At 36.7% G+C, this 22,986-nt stretch overlaps 1 protein-coding gene across 1 annotated transcript in view; it reads right to left on the bottom strand.

Moving 5' to 3' along the window:
* Positions 1–22,986, bottom strand: part of RNGTT (RNA guanylyltransferase and 5'-phosphatase) — a 176,236-nt gene that overhangs the window by 29,414 nt on the left and 123,836 nt on the right. Inside the window, exon 14 of the mRNA XM_066547332.1 lies at positions 5,234–5,300. Within this exon, the coding sequence (XP_066403429.1) occupies positions 5,234–5,300 (67 nt within the window). The remainder of the gene's footprint in view (positions 1–5,233; positions 5,301–22,986) is intronic.

Raw genomic sequence — 22,986 nt, 5'->3', positions numbered from 1 at the left:
CTGAGTTCCCACAATCAAAGAAATTATTTTGGGGTGATTACCTGCTGCAAGGCCTCTCTCTGGCAGAACTTTATAATGCTTTATCATGTTTTAAGTTAAAAGTGTATTTGCTGAGGAAAAATGAGGCAGTTGGACAAATAATAGCTTAGAACCAAACTACAATTCTGTGGTGTAGGTGGTCAGCTTAGCTGTCTCAGCAATCTGCAACACTGTTCTCAAGTTTAATAAAATCACAGATTAGGGCTATTGACGTGCAGGTCAGAGCAGAGATCTTGATTCCTTGCTAGTCCTTGACAGCAAGACTGCTCTAACTACAGCAGCAAATTCCCCAGAAGCAAACTTAAAACTCAGAATCTTTCCACTGGGATCCTATCATAAAAAACAAAATACTAACAACACATTATTATTTTCAAAATATTCTTTTCGATATAACTGTCCTCATATTCTATCAAATCGAACAATTCTATTTTGAATAAAGTAGTAGTTACTATGAAACTTTTAATAACTACTTTTAAAATACTAAAAATAAAGCAGTAGTAATTAATCTTTATTTAAATGGTAATTTAATGTGCTAAGAAAGCCAAGAAATGAAACTAGTCATTAGCTCATAGTAAAGACTGCCAGAAGCCTCATGACTTATTAATAATGGAGAACACAGTGTACTGAACCATTTCCACTAACCCCAGAAGCTACTAGGAACTGAACCGCAAAAACTGACAATCCTAATACATTGATCAAGCAGTATGATTTTCTTTATAGATATAATTACTGCATATAGTGTAGCTAAGTTTTCATTGTAATCTACATTGATCAACTCTCAAGTTTAAAAACAACGTGTCATAAAACCCCAGCAACATCCTGTTCCATTGGGCAATTATTATGTATACTGAGACAATAGATTTAGTTACTTCTATTAAACACAAAATTTCTATGATAAAGTTTTTGCTTTAATAGCATCCCTGTTAGCAAAAAAATACTAACAATATTTAGGAAAAAAATATAAAAGAAATATAAAAAGAAAGCTTGCCAGTTAATTCCAGCTGATGACAATACTTTACCTTCTTGATCAAGATTATCACTTACAGAAACCTTTTTCATTTCATCAAATTTTCAAGAGGTGTTTAATAAATAAGAAAACCACTCGTCCTAAACCACTTAAGATCCAAAGAAAGCTGCAAATCATTGCATTGCTCCAGACATCTTTGAAAGAAAGCAGAAGTGACAGTAACCACCACTATTACTACTACTAACATAGCTTAAATGGGAGAAGATACTGAAAGCCAACATCTATGGTGAAACTATTCTACAATACTATTGAATGGACATTAGAATTAAACAATAATTTAGAATAATTTTATTTAGAAACAAAATTCAATTTTTAAAAGTAACTAGCCTCTATTAAATTGATTCCTTCAATATACCCTTAAAGAACGTTCCCCTGGGAAAAAAAATTTGAAGCCATTACCATAGCAGAATTTTGAAATAATTATTGTCTCATAAGCTAACTGAAACAGCCATCATTTATACAAGTCACTGAACTTACTGAAACTCACTAAATATAACCCAGAACAAGAGCAACCACAAACACTGTGCAAAAATTTAAATGTTCTATCATAAACTCTGTTCAAAATAGTGACATAAAAAATCTCGCAATACCTAGCAGTATTGAATGAACTAGCAGATTATTAGAAGAGTTAAGTTCCAGGCTGATCCCTCTAGCCAGGAAAACTCTTTTTCCCCATTTCTTCTATCCATCTGCTACCAGATGCAAGATTCAAAAGCTCCAGGAGTGAATGATTCACATTTCTCTTGCATAATGAAGTACAGATATCCAACACCTATCAAGCACAACTACTGATACCACTGAAAGCAAGTTGAGGAGGAAGACCAGGTAATTTCAGTTAATCTTATCAGTTCAGCTATGTCTCAGAAACATTATAAATATTAATATATATTAATGAATTATTGATATAAGAAAGAAAGACATAGAAAAATCATCCTAGAAGAGACATTACTATTTCAAACTCTTTTCCCAGAATCGCCATCTACAGTCCTTCATCATCAAAGACATTGTTGCAATTATCTCCTGCACAGTTTTGGAAAGTCAAACGTGTTTTGCTTTTGGGAAGGGATATTTTGATAAGGAGTTTTTCTTTTTGCAGTTTTGTAAATGCATATAAACTGAAACATGGATATATGAGCACTATACATGACTAGTATATATGAGTTTATATGTTACTATGAATATTTCAAAGACCTGGTAACATTCTGACTTGTCCAACTGAAAGTGCACTAAAATGCACTGGAAGTACTGCTGTCTAATAACGGTCCACTTTGAGTAATAAATCTACACTGGCAGAGGACTGTAGTGGTTTGGGGCATTCTTTAATGCATATATTTGGCAAAAAATGCTGTGTCTTAATAGAATACGTAATACTTGGGATGTTTGCAAATGAACATGAGTGGGTAATTTATATAACAAGAGGGACCAATCTATCACACAGTGTGTAAAAGCATATTTGAACTAAAATGTTATAGAAACTCTGCCTTATATATATTCAAGGACCATACATAGTTCCCTGGTCTTTTAACTGATAGGATCATTAGCAACAGCATATTAAATACCTGAAGAAGTGCTGGGGGCAGAATGAAAGAAACCTGTGTGAACAGTTATGAAAGACCATTGTACATCCCCAGAGTACATAAACTTCTTTTTGCACCACAAACTCTCAGTGTGAGTTATTACTCCCTTTTTCTTTTTTTGCTGTTGAAGATCTCTATAAAGGTGTGACACCATCACTCTATACCAGTTCCTCCTGTTGCCATGCAGCAAAAATCAATCAAGAATCCCAAGCAATCAGAGAGGAGTTTCAATTTCAAAAGCTTTTTGTCTTTGTTAACTACATGCCATTTCCCAGTTGAAGGTAATAATAATCCACAGCAATCAGCTCACCACTGCAGCATTGCTTTTAGCACCAGAAGCAAAGCAAAGCAAAGCAAAGCAACAGTGTGCAAACATACACCCATATATATCCCTATAGCTCCAAATAAGTTCTATTTTATAGAGTGCATCTTGTGGAATTCACTTATTCAAACTTATTGTAATCTCTAGTAATTAAGTGGAAAATAGGCTTTGTTTTTCGAAGGCAGCAACTGAAATTTATTTTGATTATGCACTTAACCTATTCTGTGGCAAATGCAACACTTAGGATGAGACTACACGAGTGATATATTACCAGAAAGTCCAGTATTAACTTACTCAAATTACCTGTACATCAGTATTTACCAAGCATGGTCCCATGTAAAAAGAACTGCAGACACAAAAGAATATGAGCTATTGTGCCCGTATCTTCAACACTATGCCATCCCCTATTCTAAAAAGAACAATAGAAATACAGAAGGGTATGTAAAATATAAAATTGATCAGAGATACAGATGGGATTTCAGGAGCAACTCAACAGATTAAGTTCCTGTGGTCTGGAGGATGCAAGATTGGGTAACATGGAGGGGAAGACAAAGATCAGGAATAGAGAATGGCTGCTCATCACTTCTCTTGACATAAGGACTAGGTTGAACCAAAAAGAATAATTTGGCAATAGATTTAAAAGATATAAACTAATACCTTAACTCACAATGATAGTATGGCTTTGTATGTTGAAAATTTAGGGGAAAATCCCTCAAGCACACTGAGGGAGGGAAGTCCAGGTGAGTCTATTAGGCACCAGAATGCAGGTACCACTTCCAGCAGAGAAGACGCTGCATGCAAATTGCAAGAAGCTGTCAGCATGCTTAGTCTTTGTCCTGTTAGTGCCCTCTTTCCCTAAGCATTTGCAAGTGGCCTGCCACCCAGTCCTGCAGCTGGATCCTGTACAGCATCTGTGCAGCTCTCCTGTGAGCACAAGGGTCTCTCCTTGGCCCAAAGTATTATGAGGGGTACCACTGCTGACTGCAAGCAGCAGAAAACAAATGGGCTATTCACCTCTTCTCTCTCACTTCCACCCAGGGGACTTAAACTCTTCCCAGCCATGGGAAAAAAAAACATTTTGCTACTTAATATTCTTATAAGCGGCTGGAGCAGGCAGAAACTGATCCTCATTTAGAACAGGAGAACAGTCAACTCTTATAAAGCTTTTAAAGAAGCACTGGTCTGAAGAGGTATCAACAAAAGTATACAAGGTTATTTTTGAAGAAACTTCTAACAAGCTGTTTCATGCAAGTAACATTTTAATTGTTTGGTTATTAGCCAAACTGAATAATACACATGTAGGAACTGGGGAGATGAGTGAAAGGGAAATAGGAAGATGAAAAGCATGCATTTCTTTTTTAAAATAATTTTAATACAGTACCAAGGTTTAAATTGTAAAATGTATTTGCTAAATACGGTTGGGAATACTGTTTAGTAACATAATTAGGGATGGCAAGGGAACACATCTGAGTTTTCAAAATTAAGTTTCATTTTGATGTAAAATAAAAACGAGGGTTTTAAAATTCTGAAGCACAAGCATATGCACATGATGGAGGGAACAGTGCAGCCAAGAGTGCAGAATATGTAATAATTACAGGTATCATCAAAGTCATGGGAACACTTCAGCAAAAACAGATACCACATTTTCACATTGCAGTGTAATGACTGACATCCTAATGCCTTCATCTCTTTGTTCTAATGAAAATATCAATGACACTCATCACAATCAGTCCATATATACTTGTAGAACAATTTTGTTTGCAAGGACATGGCAATAACTAATTAGCAACTGGCAATTAGAAACATGAAGCTATTATAGTTCCTCTGAAGAAAAAGAAACAATAAGTCATAAAAGGCAAATTATTTTCCAGCAATTGTATGAGTCTTTCATAATAAATCTAATAATACTGGGAAAACAATCTGTCCTTTTTACTGCAGTGTCTTCCCTGTCAAGGATCACTTAAAGAACTACAGGGCTTCAAAAGCAGCTTTGCTTTGAAATGTCTCTGACAAGAAAACCTTCTGGTAATTAAACCAGAGTCAAAATTAATCAGAAGATGATTGGAAACACTAAACTTCTTTGACAAGTTAAGAGCACAGATTAAACCAAAAGCAAATCCAGAATATGGTAAACATAAACAAAGCAGCACTATTTCCCATTGTTTTTCCTGAAGCCATATTGATAACTTGAAGTCCTGAAGTTCTCTAAATCATACAGAAATGAAATAATTGAAATAGCCCCCTCCCCCCCCAGCTTATTAATCATACCTTAATTTGTGCAAAAGGTCTGTCAAAGTTTCCAACATAAAGAAGACCAACATTCTGGGTGAGTAGCCTAAAAAATGAAAAGAATCTTTTAAGATATCACTTTACATCTGTAAATTTTTTCTGCATCTGCAGTAATTGTTACCAAACTCTAGCAGGGCACCAATCTTCATCACAATAGCAAGAGCTACCCTTGCAAATCTGGTTACACAATTCTGTGTGAGCTACTATAAAAAAGGAAAATGTGCATTAAAGATGTGTGCACACCAGTAATTCATGTTTATGTTGCAAACAGATCTTCAACAAAATCACTTCATAGGCTTCTTTGTGATGGATGCCACTCAGTAATGTGGGAAAATGGCAGGTATGTGCTTTTTCTTTTTATTAGAGACCATTAGAGACAAAGGGAGAGCAAGAGAAAAGAATTATAAACACACATTCAGAGCAGCAAGCCCAAGAGTTAAAACAGATTAGGGCACATAAAAGCATGCACAGTAATACAAAAATGACGTCACTACAAGAAGAGAAATATCAGAGAATCTCTGTAACATTGCCTAATGGTTTGCCAAATAAAAAGAGCCCCAGATACAGCTTGTGCTTGCTGTTCTCTTCAAGTCTTAATAAAATTGTTGCATACACCACCAAGGTCCAGAGGGACAGCTGGATAAGTTGTCTCAAATGCCTGTTCATACTTCTGGAAAAGTGTTTGATTTCTGCAGATACTGTGCAAGTCAATGCTATCAGTACATAAACTCCAAATTCCAGAGGAGCATTAGGGCACTGCTGTTACAAACTGGCTGACAAGAACATCACTGGCCAGCAAAAAGGACAGGAAAGCACTGTTCTGTTCTGACTGCATAATTACAATGTTCCTCTTGCTAAGCAAAGGCCCAGCAATCATTCCCTCCATTTTAAAGCCCCATAAGCATTGCACTGAAATACAGGTTCTTCAGAATAATAAGAACTTTTTTGATTACAAACCCTGGAAAGAGTTTCTGTTTTGATTAAAAGGGACATTGAAAACCCATCATACTCCTCAGTAGCCCCAAGTTTTCATTAAGTGCTTGCTATTTTATATTTTCTTTCAATTTTACATCCCATTCCCTCTAGCAATAAGGCCTCACGAAGGAACTAAATTAAATAGTGAGAAATAAGTATAAATCTAGGCATCAGTCAGCTTAAGCAATGACACTGAGGTGTCTCTTTCTTACATTTTTAAGCATACATAAATATATATATATATACATACACACACACATATATATACACACTTATAATTAATACTGAGATTTTTTTTTTAATAACTAAGGCATCTATCATTTTCAACTCATTTCTCACCATTGCCAGGCCTGTTTTCACAAACAAAAGAGAACAGCAATTTAGATGGCAATAAATAATTTTGAGCCCACAGAATGTACATACCTTAGTATGACCTTGATTCTTCCCAGTTCTGACAACAATATGATATATATGACTTTAAACTGGTTCACCAACAGTGGGAATTGGTGGAACTCAGCAAAATTACAAAGTCAAAAGATTCATGCACATAAAACAGTTAAGTAAGAAGAGGTGTTGAACTATCACTCTTCAATACCTTTCTCTAATTAGATATGGTATATAAAAGTTTCCAGTGCACTGACAGAAACACCCCATAAAAGAAGAGACCAGTAAGGATCAGACCACATCAGTCACAATATAGACAGGCAAGGGGATTCCTCCCTTTCCCTATCAGTGTGCCAGTCTCCATCAGGAAGACTTGTATTGTTAGGCAATGGTTTAGCAATGGTACAATATGTAAGTCAGGATAAGCATATTGAAGTCATTTTCAGTCACAGTAAGTCAAATTTATTCAGAACTCAGGTGTCTGGAACTGGAAAATCCAGCATATTGAGCTAACTTTCTCCTAGAGCTATAAAGCAAAATCAGAAAATATTTAATGGTTTTCTAAATGGAAAGAAACATATGGGAAGTAATCAGCAAAGGGTACCAAGAGGCTACAAAAAGAATTCAAGGTAGGACATCATATTTCAGAGAGAGGCACCTTAAAGCAACAACTGCACACAATTATCATAAGACAGAAAAGATAATCCACTAGCTGTTTTTCTAGTAAGGGACCTTAAAAAAGTGAGGACATTCAGTGTGATAATTCCCATGTGGTTATTCTTCACGTTTTCTTTACCAGATAAAAATGCAGGACTATTAAAAATCGAAGGCTTTAGGATTGCTTTAATTGGAAGTAACAAACATCCAGAGAACCTTAAGACTGGCCTTTCCAGGAGACTGCCCAGCTGTCTACACAGTTTTAAGATGCTATCACTGATGTATGCTCCAAATGAACTGCAAGACTTGGCTTCCTTAATAAGATTGATATTGACACAGTACAAGCTGATTACTATTCATTCATCTTTCACTGCCTCTGCTAAAAAGTAATTTACTTACAACTTTTTATTTGTACTCATATGGCACTTCAAAAAGCAATGTTAATGCAATGTTAGGAAAATGTTTAGAAGTTATTTGTAGCTTCCTTAAATAAGAGGTTGCACTCTGTATTTCTCTAGTTTACACATTCCTATTGAGTTCTGGAGTTCAAAATTATATCACCAACACATAAACAGTTTCCATTTAAGAACTCAAGAAGGTTGAAATGAGCACTCCAATATGAAATAACCATGCTTTATGCCCCTAAATGGTCTGAGCAATTAAAAAAATACCAAGTCTCATCACTAGTCTAAGCTCTTTTACTCTGGGTGTTTCTTATGAGCATAATCTCTCTATTTCAGAGGTTGAGCTCACACAGAAGAGCCTGGAGAAGCAAGCAGGCTGTGACAGGAGGCACCACTGAGGCTCTGAATAAGCCAAGCCAGTGCAAGAGTGTTACCATCTCCACAGCAGCCACCCGTGGCAGCACCAAAAAGTCATGTGCCATTGAGGAAGTGGGCAACAGAGAGGAGTATGTGCCAAACTCCATCTCACCCAGAGAAACTCAGCACAACTGACCTCTAAATGACACTTAGATGTACCTCCCACCAGTCAGAAAGTTCAAACTATGCATAGCTGGTTTTGGAGTTCTTTACCACAATACCAGAGTGTACTTTTAAGTACCTAAAATTAACTTTCTATTATAAACATTAATGTGTCTAAATCGATACAGATATTCTTGCCTAATACTCTCAACTAATTACCCTTTGCCTTTAAAGGCTTCCCAATGGTAAGCAGGGTTGGCATGGAAGCACTTATATGCCAAAGCTGTCTTTTAAATGTCACTCTATTTCTTACTTAGTTTAACAATTGCAGTTCTGCTCTTAAAACACCATCAGCAGTACTCAAAACCAAACCCTGACGAAAGTTGGACATCACTTGTAATCGGCTAAAATCGATACCAGGCGATGAAACAGTGATGACAGTTTCACAGCACAATTATTACCTTTGAATGTCACTTCAAACAACTACCTTAAAATTATGAGAAACAATTATCAGAAATATGAATGGTTACTGGCACTTCAACATATATTAATTTTTATTTAAGAATATGTAGCAAAATACAAAGTTGCCTAGTTTACAGACTGTCATATATTTTATTTGTGGTCTCTTCCATTCAATACATTATCCATACAATTCCCATTTTTTTCTGTACATTGAAGGAAAGAAACATGACTCCAAGAAACAGTAGTTCTTTAAGATGTGCTGTCCATGTTACACAGCACTCCATGCTTTCCTCTCCTATACACCCAAGTGAGCAGACCTCTAGCCCAATATGCCTGCTAGGGCTGCAGAGTTATATTTCAATGCAAACTATATAAATAATACCCCAAAAGTGTCAGGACATACCATTTCAGAGTTTTGACAATATAATATCAACGTCTTAAAGACCCTTCCAGTACCAAGAAAATGCTGTTAGATAGTTATCACTAACCTTCCCTAGATTTGGTCTTTTCTGGGATATAGATGCACCCAATGTTTTCAAAATCCAAGCTGCAGGAGCCAGGTACTGCTGTTTGTGAAGGAAGTTGAACATAGGAGTAGGTAGGCATGGTCAGGCTAGGTGATCCAAAAAAAGTGTGGTGGCAACAGTGACAGTGGTTAATGCAAACACAGGACAGGACTAAGAACTTGGGTAAAAAGAAACTTAGAGTAAGACACTGTTGGGACAGCAGGGGATGTAGAACACAAGGGATGAGACAGGTATAAAGGAGTGAAAAAGCAGCCCTCTGGGTTGGAAGTACTGGGGTAGAGCTCTGGGCTGGAGACCAAAGGATTAGAGACAGGGAGCAGCATAAACTGATTTACCAGAGAGTTCATCCTCCCTGAGCACAGCTGACCTTGTCTGGGGGCTGGGACATTGCCAGGACCATTGCCTCCTTCCTATTGCCTTTGGCCACGGGAAGCAGACTGACCCTGGCTGTGGACTTTATGAAGGCAGCACGTTTCAAAGAAGCCTGATCATTTCCTCTTCTCCACACACAGTCTGTTCCTGCTAACTTACTAACACATGTTAAGATGAAGGTGAATTACCCTTTCAGTATCTAAAGGGGAAGGACAAAAACAAAGCCAGAGAGGAACTTTTTACAAGGGCCTGTCGTGATAGGACATGGGGAAATGGCTTTAAACTGAAACAAGGCAGATTTAGATTAGGTGTTAGGAAGAAATTCTTTCCTGTGGAGGTAGTGAGACACTGGAACAGAGAAGCAATCCATCCCTGGAAGTGTTCAAGACTAGGGTGGATAAGGTTTTGAGCCACCTAGTCTAGTGGGTGGTGTCCCTAACCATGGCAGGCAGTTAGAACTTTATGATCTTGAAGGTTCCTTTCAACCCAAACCATTCTGTGATTTCAAGATAATACTGACAAAAATTCGGGAACTGCTCACCAAGCCACCAATGCTCCAGCCATTAAGTAGTATTTTGTGAATGCAAAAAAGCAGGTGCCAAAGAGTTCCTTCATATTTTTTGGGAGGTGTACCTTAAGGACACCACTACAGCTTGATCTGTACCCCAAATGCCCATCCCTTCCAACTCAAAAGCTGCCTTGAAAATCCATTCAAGTTATCAAAGAGGACCTCCCAAACTAGAGCTGAACACATTAACTTCTTAGTGGTTCATACACAAATCAGTGGTGAGTTTCCCTCTAGGCTACCTAGTGCTGCTCTGCAGATTATGGAGGGAGGCTTCCAAAAAGGAGCAGAGCATAAGGAGCACATGCTTCCATAAAGGAGCAGAGAAATAAAGTTGCAGGGAGGAGCCAGGAGCCTCCATCTCTCACAGGAGCAAGTTACTCCAAATTAGCTGAACATGGTAATTTGCTCCTGTGCAAGGCAGCAGCTCCTGCACTTGCTCTGGTGGGTGCAAGACTGGTGACACATTGTGCAGGGACACAGACAGATCTGCAGCTCTTGCCAAGAGCACAGGGGTCAGAGAGGCTTGAAAAGCAGGGGCGCATGGAGTGAAAAACACAGTGTGTGCAGCAGGAGGGCTGAAAAGAGGTAATTGGCACTGGAAAGGTGGAATGCATGGAAGGAAAATGATGACCAATGAACAAATATATGGCTTGGGGTGTCTGGTTTCTCAGGAAGAAAGCTGCCCTGCAACAGGCAGTGGTGGGCACAGAGCTGCCCACAGCAATGCTTCAGTTACTCACTACCCCTAGGGAAAGAGAACATTCAACTTCTTTACATTTCAACAAAAGTGCTCACAAAATCCCAGAACTGGTGACAATTTATCAAATAATGTCTTGCAGTATTTTATTAGGCAATCGTAACATTTAACTTAACAAACATTATGTTTGAAGAGTAGGTCATTGCTCCACATAAGTCAAGCAGTTTGATACTTTATTTCTGATTTATGCTTGATGGTTTGCCTGTTTCACCAGCCACCAGAGTACCTGACCTAGATGAGTTTCATTCTAGATAAGTTTGTGTTTGTTTTTAGGAGCTAGGTAAGTGCTATAGCCTGCCATCAAAGTTTTGTTGGATGTAATAAAACTTCACTTGTTGTATTTTATAATCACAAAGGTATTTGAGGGCATGCAAAACTGCAGTAACTTCCAAAACTCATCTTGATACTGTGCGTGTCTGTCTCTGCTTGTAATGACAACATGAATGGAAATGACTGCTTTCTGCAAAGGATGAGAGGCAGCTTCTGCTGTGGTCTGTCCTCTTACCTGAAAGAAGTCTCTCCAGATCAGACAGGTTTTTTTCTGGTTTATACAAACAGTGGATTGATACCTGAAACATCCTTGGTGTCTGCCTGGAGGGCAGATCACCAGATCACTCTATCAGAAATGATTAAAGAGGAATTCCACTGATGAGATGATGAGATAAAGGGATTAAAACACATAGACTACTTCCACTTTACAGGCTGAAGCAGCAAAAAGCAGCTACACTGGCACTGGGAACTGATGTAACAACTTCATCCTTTTTATGCTGTAGGCAGATTTTCACTCTTCACAGAGGTTGCTAGTGAAAAGATTTCAATCCTGAGAAGACGTGTGCCAAAACTGGAATAGTTGTGAAGCAAAATGGAAAGAAAAAATATCCTGACACCCAGATGGGTTATTGACCTTTCTGCACATCTGCATCTTTATTGCTAAGACCACCTCAGTGTACACATCCATGGTTGATTAGGGCCAAAAATGCAACACACTCTGTTTTGAATATAAATTGGAAAGTCAGAATAAAATTTTAGGAACATCTATGTCACCACACTCACAGTCTAAATTCCCATATTTACAATAGCTATATAATGGGGATTAATATTAGTTATGCATCATTTGTGTGATAAGCATATACAAATACTATACTGATATGCTCTGTATGTGCTTTTAACTGTCTCTGAAAATCAATCTGGATGCATTTGCACATTTTGGGCAGACATGACTGATAGAAGTCATGAACACAAATGAACAGCAGCCCTGACAACAGAAGTAACACCACTGTAAGTTAAGTAACTGTACTTTCAAACACTGCTTGAATGTTCTTCATGTGTAGCTTTGAGGATATAGGTACCTTTCATACATAACTTCATAAATTTTGTATTCAATTGTACAAAGAAATTATTCCACTATGTCATTATTGCATATGATGACCCGAAAGCACATGATGACAAATAAAGCACTATGACACAACAGAAAGGACACCATAACCATGTGATGAAGCTGATGTCCTTTCACAAGCATGATAAATATTCTGCCTTTATTCTGTGTTCACTTAAACTGGGAGGGGAAACTGCACTATGCTGCAATATCATAACCATAGAAAGAAAAGCTGCTTTCTAAGGAGTTTCTTGAAGAATCACTTAAATTCTATTACAGTGACATTCCAATTATATTTTGCTTCTTGCTTATGATAATAATTTCCTATTAGTTTAAAACTCTAATATGTATTTTCTAGGAATATAAAAACAAGAATAAAATCAGAAAAGAATAAACAGAGAATTATGAAAAATTATGTTAGGGTCAAAAAAATTAACTTCCTACATTTAATTTTTTAAGATCATTATTTCATTAATGTAGTTCACTGACTATTGTAAGAATAACATAGTGAAAATACTACACTAGGTATTTTAAATATATAAATATTTTTTAAATATTAAAAAGGAAATATTTTAAAACAGTAATATTTTAAAATATATAAAAGGATCCAATACAAGTTATGAAAAAGGCCAATAACAGTGCTTGTAAACTGGCATGCATATATGGTCTCCAAACAAGATGTATTTCACCTTTTTCTAGGAGCATAGAGAGTCAAGAACTTGACAGTTCCACAGAAGCAGTGCATGCAGAATAAGGACAATGGCAGCACATAGGCTTTACAGGTGCTCTCCTTTCTACAGTGCATTTACCAACCAGCTGTTCAGGCTACGAAAATATTCTAACAGAAATTGTTACTCATCAGTCAAACAAGAAAACATTTTTTTGTGGACAAATATAAGCTATTCTAGTATAATCATCATGGTAAAGAATAGGCAAATAGACTGTATATCTGATTTAGGAAATTCTTCAAATAAGAGCACAAACTCAAGAAAGTTGTGAGGGAACTGAAAGGGATATTATGCACTGCCACTTACAAAGTAAAAATGCAAAAATCCCTGGGTTAGAACATGAGGGTGGAAAAGGTTGGGAAGGAATATATTAAAGTGCAAAAAAAGAAGAAGAGACCATAAAGAGTTTTATAATGCTAAATTAATCTCTACAAGAAACAACCCTGCAGAAATGTAAGTAAGCCTCTTTCATTCCATGAATTCTGAATTTGCAGAATAGTCCAAGTCAACGGTGACTGCAATTAACATAAAAGTGTATTCCAAACAACATTCCCAGGGAAAAACGCAGTGGGTAGCACAAACTACAGACTTGAATTTAACACCCTCAGCCCTCCTACAACAGTACTACAATAGCCTGTGCCATTTGTCATATTAATAAGAATGGTGCTTTCAAGCACATGCAACTCAGGCAACAATATCAGTGTTATGTGCTAATTGCCCTCTGAGCTCTTATGTGTGGTACTTGAAAGGCTTCACTGCACTACCTCACTACCTACAGTAAATCACTACCTGTCACTGACTATTGATAATGGGAATCTTGGCAGTAACTGATCCCTGAAAGACATACTTCCACTGAACAATGCCACCACTGTTATATACCAAATAAAATAAAAATTACATTTAGAGGGCTTGAAACTGCAAACTGAAGTGACCTCATATCTGAGGTAATGGTGATTCTAGACCATCACAAAGAATAAACTGATGAATATGTAGGGTTTAATTTGCACCAAATTTTGAAAAAGTGTTTGGCTGTGGTGGGTTTTTTTTGGGGGGGAGGTGGGAGTATTTGTACACAAATACTTTCCTAGAGACAGGGAGATTTTTTCAAGGCATATTTGTGCACTTGATAAATAAAACCACAATATCAGATGTTTCCAAACAGCACTTCTTTTTGTTTGCTGCATTTATGTCTAGTGCTGATAATATTTTAATATTTGTCCAAAGCATGTTTGGCTATTTTTTACAGGCAAATAACAAAAAGAAGCATTTTAACAACTACATTTACATATAACCTATCCATAAAAAATAGAAAGGAAAACTGAGTAGAAACAAAAAGTACCTATTAAATAATCATGCCCATTCCTCCACCAACAGAATATTACTCCCTGTAGTATAATGAGCAATTTGGCCAGGCTGGCCATAAATTATCTGGAAAATGAGGCTGCTTGCCTTTTCCTTTGGGAGGTTATTACGTAGTTCAAGAGATTTCACTATTAGAATCTATTTCTGATCATAAACATCAATTTTTCCTTCTGAATATCGTCTCTTTCATCTCACTGAAATATAGGACAGGAGTTAGGAACTATTCCCAATTTGCTGAAAGAGCTGCCTGACACTGCCTGTGATGCAACTCTGCCCAGATTTATCCATGCATCACAAAATGAGAGCACTCACACAGCTCTGCAGTGGCCTCACTGGAACACCATAAATCCACATTCTAGTTTACGACCCCAGAGGGTCCTTTCACCTTGGCCATCTTTTAAAACATAACAGACACCACAATATAGCAAATTCAGCCACCAGAATTAAGTGAAGAATTGATACCACAATGTGAAGCTTTGTATCACAAGACTTCAATAAATTACAAAGTCTCATTACAATTTTTAAGTCCAAACAAAGTCATTTTCAGTGTTTCAAGAGGTACTTAAGAAAACCAGATTTCTAACAACAAGTAAGATATAGAAGAAACAAATGAGATATTGAAAAAAAAATCTCAAGCATAGCCAAATAGAAAACTGGTAAAAAAAATCATGCGGAAATACAGGATTCTGTGAAAATACAGGAAGCAACCAAGAAAGATGGGGAGACTGAAGAGGTTGAAAAGGTAGTGGATTTGTTTGTACCCATCAAAAAAATAAAGGCATTTAGTCAGGAACATGGGGTTTCTTAGTCACCAAAATGAAATCCCTGCAGAAATGGGAGGTACTAAAAGGAAAGCTCTGGAGTTATACTGATAATTAGGGTGAAAGAAATCACCAAATTCTGACGGTTTTTAACATAGAGGATCTGAATTGCTATTTTAAAAAAATCCAAGTCAGTCCTACACACAGAAAAGGGTATTGTCTGCAAACTTCCCAGAGCCCCTACCCTCTAGCACAGCATTGTTCAGCACACCTACCTTGGCCATGCATGGCAGTGCTACTTAGGAGGTTGCACATCCCCTGCACTCACACTGTGGCTGCATCTGCCTCTCTTTTGATCATTTTAATGAAAGAGTGCTTGAAAAGTAGTGGGGGACGGGAAAGGCAGCAAGCACACTGACATAATCGATTCAGACTGCCAAAAGGCATCTGTTACACTCTTATTCCATACTAATTTATTTTTTAAAAACCATAAAACTAGGCAGTAAGTACTTTCATATGGAAGACACTTCTTACTGTTAAGGTCCATGTCCTGCTTGAGATTGGACAGGCAGAAAAAATGGTAAGTTTCCATCTTGGCAAAGGCCAAGTGACTACTCCATTTATATAACAGACTGTTTAATATATTTATTAGTAATCAGAAAAAGATATGAACAGAGAAAGTCTGCTGATTAAGCAAGTTATGAAGCAATAGCTGGCAACTTTAGCCAGATTACAAAGTTCATCACTTTGAAAGGAAGCTGATGTTGTATTTAGTATCGCTTGTACCACCTCAGCATTATTTTCCTCTGAAATGAATGATGTGTGCTCTTTTGTGTATGAATGAGGGAAAGGTACTTACACCATTTAACTAAGGGATGCATCATAATGTGAACGAGCCTGTCAACTACAATTCTGTTATTTCCTAACATTTAAAGGGTTGCCTTCAAAGCTCACTGAATTTTCTTTCCATGTGAAGTTTTGTCATTCCTTTGTTCTTGGTCTTTCTAATGAAAAAAAAACCAAACAAACAAACAAAAACATGCACACCAAAAAAAATCCAAAAAACAGCCCACAAAAAAAACTTTTGTCCTGGACAACTATTCTAAATTGTAAGAACAGAGCTGGAAATTTGAATACTCTGCAACTGTAACAGGTTGTTACAACTGAAAAACCATGACAAAGAACTGGCAGGGAGGTTATGATGGGGTGATCTCATCTGGCTATAATTTCCCTCATTCTGCCCTTCATTTGACAGCACAGATGCTCCAACAGTTTTCTGGTTTTCCCAGTGCCCTGCATGCCACACCAGTGGTAGCAAGACCTCACTGGTACCCTGGGTAAAGCAGTAGGTAAAGCAGTATCCATGAACAATGCAGGGCAAACCAAAGACTGATCGAGTGATCTGTATTTAATTCTTGTAACAAAAGAACAAGGAGTCATTGAATTAGTCCAATTGAGTGACAATTCAAATATGATAAATATTTAAACACAAAACACATAATTAAACTGGAGCTCATAGATGCTGCTCTGGTGCGCAAGAGAAACAGAGATATGACAGGCATGTGCATAATAAAAACATCTAGAAGACTAAAATTTTCCCCTTAAAATAAAACAGAGAATACAAAATTCACCTGTCTACACTAATCAGAGATATAATCAGTATGAAAATTCCCCTCTTCTTATTAAAGATCCTCCATGGGAAGAGCACCCTTAGCCATATGTATGCACACAGCCAGACCACTCCAACTGATTTCTTTTCCTTCCTGTTTCTCCATATCACTTTAATCATTTATTAAAAATAAATGCTTTATTAATTAATCATGCACAATCAGAAAAATGATTGAATTACAGTCTAAAAACGTTTTAGGTATGGGTTCATGGGGGACTATGCAGATTGCAATCTCAAGGTGAAGCCTGTAATGAACAACGAATTGTTTGTTTGGAATATAGGATATGGACCCAGCTGCCACTCTATCCAGACCCAAGTGCCACCAGCAGAATGCCTGAACAGCCATCTGCTGCAAACAAACCTACCACCCAAAATAAGGTAGGAAGGCTGTCAGAGACCTCATGAACACTACTGAATGCTTCAAGCTCATTATAGAAACCTTTACGGGTGGTGCCAAATTTAGTTCCTCTGTCAATTATAAAATTAAATCCCTCAGCTTAGTCATACACAAACTTATAAATGAAATTTCTTTTACAGAAATTCTTCAGGTAGTAAGAGACATAAATGTAGTATTCCATATTCTGAAATATTAAGCAATGTACCCTTCCTGGGTGTGACAAAATAAAGGACTATTGTGTAATATCAACTAACAACACTGTGATACTCGTTATTGCATCCACAGGCATTTGCAGGAAAGCTGTTCTGTGTTTCTAGTGTGTTACTCTGCTTAAAAAAAAAAAAAATTGTATCCTGACCCACAAAGCTCCTTTCTCTATAAAGGAAATCACAGTTCTGTAATAGGGTGCTCTGCTTCACTTCAGAAGTGCCACATCCCCTTCAGTAACCCCTTTATCCATTTCTCTGTCTTTCCTGTATTTCTCACTCTAATGTTCAGCAGCTGCTCCTTGATTTTGTTTTCTCCAGACTTCTAAAGATGGCTATGTCCTCTCAGTACATTCCATCCCCCCCTCTGACCTTTTACCCCAACTCCCAAATTAAGAGAGGAAGCCTACTTCTACCAGAGCCACCAGGAGGGAAGTGGGGATGCACTGGGGTGATGGCAGCTTGAACATTGCTAAGAAGTGGAAGGCAGACAGGATTAGGAACAAAAAACCCCTTCTGAGATGCAGCTCCAAGGTTCACTGGAAATTGGAACTACTGTTCCAATTTCTCTGAGCAGCCTTGATCTCCACTCCAGTTTAAACCTGAGGCAGCTACTAAACCCACACAGGGCACTAGGCAGGCACTTGGCACACGGTCACACCTGAATTCACACCCTGAGAAGTCCCATGCAGCCAGACCCACCTCCCTGTGTGAGGAAGAGGACCAAGAGGCTTCATCTTAAGGAGCTGCTTCTAGAAAATATTTTGTCCAATACAACCATTTTGCAAACTCTTCATATGCTAGCAGTATTCTTCTTTTCCAATGCCAGCTTTTTAGACTTCATTTTAAATTATTATTCAATTTTGTGACACACTCTCTAAAAAGTCAAATAAGCTGAAGTCTGTGTGATAAGCAACTTGCAGAAATGTATCTTTTCTATAAACTGTAGGAAAAATGAATTCTTTATTAAAATTTCTGTGTTATTATTACTGAAAGAGAGCATCTTTTCACTTACTGTACTGAATGATTAATTTTTATTATGTAGGGCACAAGTGAAAGAGAAATTATGATTAAATGCAAACTGCATAGGACAAAAAATTGATTACTTCCAGACCCTGGTTGATAACCACTGATTTAACTGGTATCAGGATGACCTGCTTTGTCTCTTCTTTCACATCTCTCTGAGAAGATTTATGTAATGTAAATTATTAAGTTATTAATTAACAAATGTACAGTAAAGCAGGGGCGTTTTTCCAATTTCACAGTCTGCCTCCAACACATAATTTTTTTACTCCAAGCAATTTTGCATGTCCTCTTGGACTATAATTTACCCTTGCTAAAAAAAGCTTGCTTAAAAAATTAGTGCAACATGGTTAGTATATTTTGGTTTTTCAAGCAGAAAATACTCATTGTGGTTTTTAAGGTACCTGCATGGATAATAAGCATTTTAAAGTAATATAGCTGACTGCAACTATCTACTGGTATTACAGGAAAAAAAATTCACAATGTTCATTATAAAAATTGTGCACTTAATTCAGGTTTGATTTAAGGTAGGACAGTCTATGAAAAAGCAGTATGTTTTCTTAGGCTAAGCAATACAGTCAGAAAAAACAAGGATGGAGCATGCAAGTAACCTCAAATATGAAGAAAGACTTTGATGTCGAGAAATTTGGCTATTTTTTAATATATCTATGATAAGCATAACAAAACATAAGCAATTGGCTTTCCCTATATACCAGCTACATCTTCAGACCATCAAAGAGAAAAACTTATCAATTGGTATACAGGAATGAAATTTCAGCTATTTCATGGAAATTCTATGCATTTTAACCAGGACTTTAATTACTTTGGAGTAGTTACAGAAAAAAAAGATAATCACCTTTACTGGGAAACCAACCCTGAAGACTCACATGCAAATATGGGTGAGAGAAGTAAAGGCAAATGAATAAAACTTCAGCAGGAACACAAAATTGAATCTATCTGGGAACAGTGACACAGTAATGAGAAGGCACAGAAGAGAGAAAAGGGCAGACTGGTAGAGCACATATTACTGTAATAGATGATGGGAAACCTGCATTTTAACACACCCCTGCTGTCAAGTTTTATATCAGCTAGGAAACCCAAGAGCTGAGTGTCTCATATCTTCTTTTACAACCTTGTTTCTTAAAAGAAGTGCAATTTAGGAGTGATGAAAGTTATTCTGTTTACTCAGCTACTACAGAGATCTGTGCTCTGGTTCTGTGCTTTGCCCCAGTACAGCTCCAGGGGTCAACTCTTGGTGGAAGAATTCTGTTTCTTTTGGACATTCCTCTGCTACATTTTACATGCACAGATTAGTGACAATGGGATTACACTGACAGTTCCTGCAATTCTACTTTTTTTGGTCTAAATATTTAATTCCAAATTTGGAATATTGCTTTAATTTTTCATACCTGGTATTTACACTGGAAGAAGTCTTATCCATGATTGATTTAAAATGCACAGAAAAATAATTACCTCTAAGTTGATGTTATATGCAAACACATTCCTGAAGCAGTAAAAGAATATCAATCAGACAACTAATACAAATACTGCAAAATCAAGTTTCAATTGTTCCTTCAGAGAAATCTTTATCACTCCTTTTTTGAAGTTACATTCAATACTACCTTGTTATTATGGCAGAGAAAATTTATTATCAGAGAGCAGACAGGCATTTCATTCAGATATAAATCACTCAAAGCTAAGACAGAACATAATTACTGTATTTGACATTTGAAAACTAAGAGAAAGGAAAATTAAATTGTTTTCCTTAGAATCAGAATTCAAGAAGGGTTTTTGGAGAAGCTAGAGAATTCTTGTTCATTAAGTTGTTATGAAGATGACCAGGCTAAAATAGTCTGAGGGAGGCAAGAGTGTTCAGTCTTATATTGGAGAGCTTGTGGGCAAGAAATAATTTTGCAACTCTCAACTTTCTCAAGCCTGCACACATAGTACAAACAGATTTTCTGCAACTGTCCCAATATCCCAGCCAGTTCTGTAAATCCAAGTTAGTCTGTCTGTACTGCAGTTGAAATGATGGTTATTCCCCTCATTATACCTTCACTTTCTCCCCTTTTAATAAACCTCAGCTTTGTCTACGTTTATCAGTGGCCTTGCCTTATATAGAAAACTGGCTAGTACCTACAGAAACTCAGAGTTATGGACATTGGGATGTTCTTACTGTTAGTTTTGTTTACTGATATCAAACTTGAGTAGAAAGCTACCACAGGTACCCACAAATAAATACAAGATTACCAAAAATGAGGGTAGAGAAGGAAGCTCACTAGAATTAGGTTTCCTCCACCCAGCTTCTTCCGGCCACTCACCTTTCCCACTGCTAATATCATTCCATAACTTCTGTATTTCTGACTTTTCAGGTCCCCTTAATTAATTAAACTTGAGGATAAGGCTTTGTCAAAAGAAACCAAATAAAACTGCCACCTGCTTCTCTGTTGACAGAACTGCTGTTTTAGACGTTCAGAAATCCATTTGATTTTTTAAAGTTAAATAAAAGAACAATATGTGATTCTGGAGCTATTACATCATTAGAATTAACTTTAAATAATTACCAAATTTTTGCCCTTCTGTCAGAAACATCTATGCATTTTGTCTTGCAAGAAATTTATATGAAGTCAAATGTAGTGAATGAAAGTAACAATTCAAGCTGAGCAATAACAGAGATATGCCTTCTTAACAAGAAGACATATCACTAAACAATAGTATATAACTAGATCACACTTTAAATAATAACCTGGTAAAAAAAAAACACAAAAGAGAAGCAACTGTGCAAAGTCTACATCTATAGCATCTTTATGCTATGCATTCCTAGACTGTTTAAAGATCTTTCTGCATTAAATTTTAATTTTAGAGGAGTTATCAGCTTCATAACTCAGCTTTTAGCAACAAATACTTTTGGACCAAATGTTGTACAAAATCCTTGGGGAAGTGAATAACGCTCAGTCTGTACAGGGGAGCAGCAGAACAGTCAGCACTGTATAATTTCAATATTAGTTCCTTTCTGCAGTCAATAGGGTTCATAGCTCTTCCTCAGGCTTGTCTAGTAAACTGGTCGAGTTTTTAAGTAATTGGTACAAGTTATACCATGCTTTAAATATGTGGGACCAATTTACTTTCACTCAAGTGAAAGTGTTTTATGAGTCTAAAACAATGGCCCCTCCTCTTGCCACAGTCTGGACATAGGCATGCCTTTTGCCCATAGAGGCTCTATCAAAACACAAAATTTGCCAGCCAAATAACATAAAAAATTAACTTAATCTCTGAAAAAGGCAGGATATCATCTTCAGAAAACACATGGAAAATTTCTACATACTGCATGTATCTGAATATCACAAAAAAAACCTGGGATATGATATGTAAAAAAAACTTAAGTTGTGTAATAGTTTCCTCTTATTTTTAATATGAGCAAAACTAAAGTAAACAACAGAGTAATTATCACCATGCAGAAACCATTAATCATATGTTATTAAATGGCTGAGCAATAGAGAAAAATGACCAGCTTTGAACATTTCGTTTTGGTGACATAATTCAAATAACTGAAGCTTAATACTTCTGCTGTTAAAGCAAGCTGTATTTATAGCCTATTTTAGCTGGAAGAAAGCATTTGCATGCCATACCATTGCCTCTCCTAAAACCAGAAAATTATTCCAGTTTATCATGATACAGAATTCACCTCTTGAAACGCAATTTTCTTAACACACAAGTAATATATGAAGATTTTTTAAAAAGTGACCATTGTGCAGAAACCAACTGCAAACATCCTGCTCAGTGGGACTCCAGTAATTTCTGCTTCTCTTCTTGAATGAGACCAGAATGATCAACAGTAAGTTCCTGAGTAGAACTGTGCTCAGATCATTTTAATTACAAATTAAGAAGTCAGAATGTTAATGATACTTAGTTGATGAGAGTTAACCATGTCCATAGGAAATCTTCCCTTTCAGATCAGATCCTTCATTAGGAGATATTCAATTCACTTCTGAAACTATCTGTCTTAATCTATTCCACAAATCCAGAGATCTCCTGCAACTGAATATCCACTTTCAAGTGAAATTCTGTATTCCTGAGAAAAAAAATAAAATTCTGATAATTTGATATTTGATGCTTTAACATTCACCAAAAGAGTGAAGTGTTTTTATAAACATCTGAGTGAAATGATGGTTTTGACATTTTCCCATTGAGAAGCAAAAAAATAAAATAATCAAATTCACTATCCTGTTTCACTCTTCTCAACCCAACCTTCTCTATCCTATACTTAGAGATATACACATTATATTTAATTTATAATCCACTGATAAATATTTGGTCACAGTGCAATCTTTTGATACTTTGTGAAGAAAAAGCTTTAAGCGTGAAAATAGCCAAAGATTATAGCTTTGAAAATATTTAGTTGTTATAAGGGGGAAAAATGCCATCTGCTGGGTACAGCTGAGGACTGTCCTTTTCTTACCAAGACACCATGCTGTCCTGAGAGAGTTTTCTCTCCACTTCATAATTCATTTTTCCCATCTTGAAAACTGATACAGATACATGCATTGTTTTTGAGGGAATGTAATAGCAACCTGATTAAAACTCCA

The sequence above is a fragment of the Molothrus aeneus genome, chromosome 3 (genome assembly GCF_037042795.1).
Source record: "Molothrus aeneus isolate 106 chromosome 3, BPBGC_Maene_1.0, whole genome shotgun sequence".
Taxonomy (NCBI): Eukaryota; Metazoa; Chordata; class Aves; order Passeriformes; family Icteridae; genus Molothrus; species Molothrus aeneus.
This window is presented reverse-complemented; position numbering and strand designations above follow the sequence as displayed.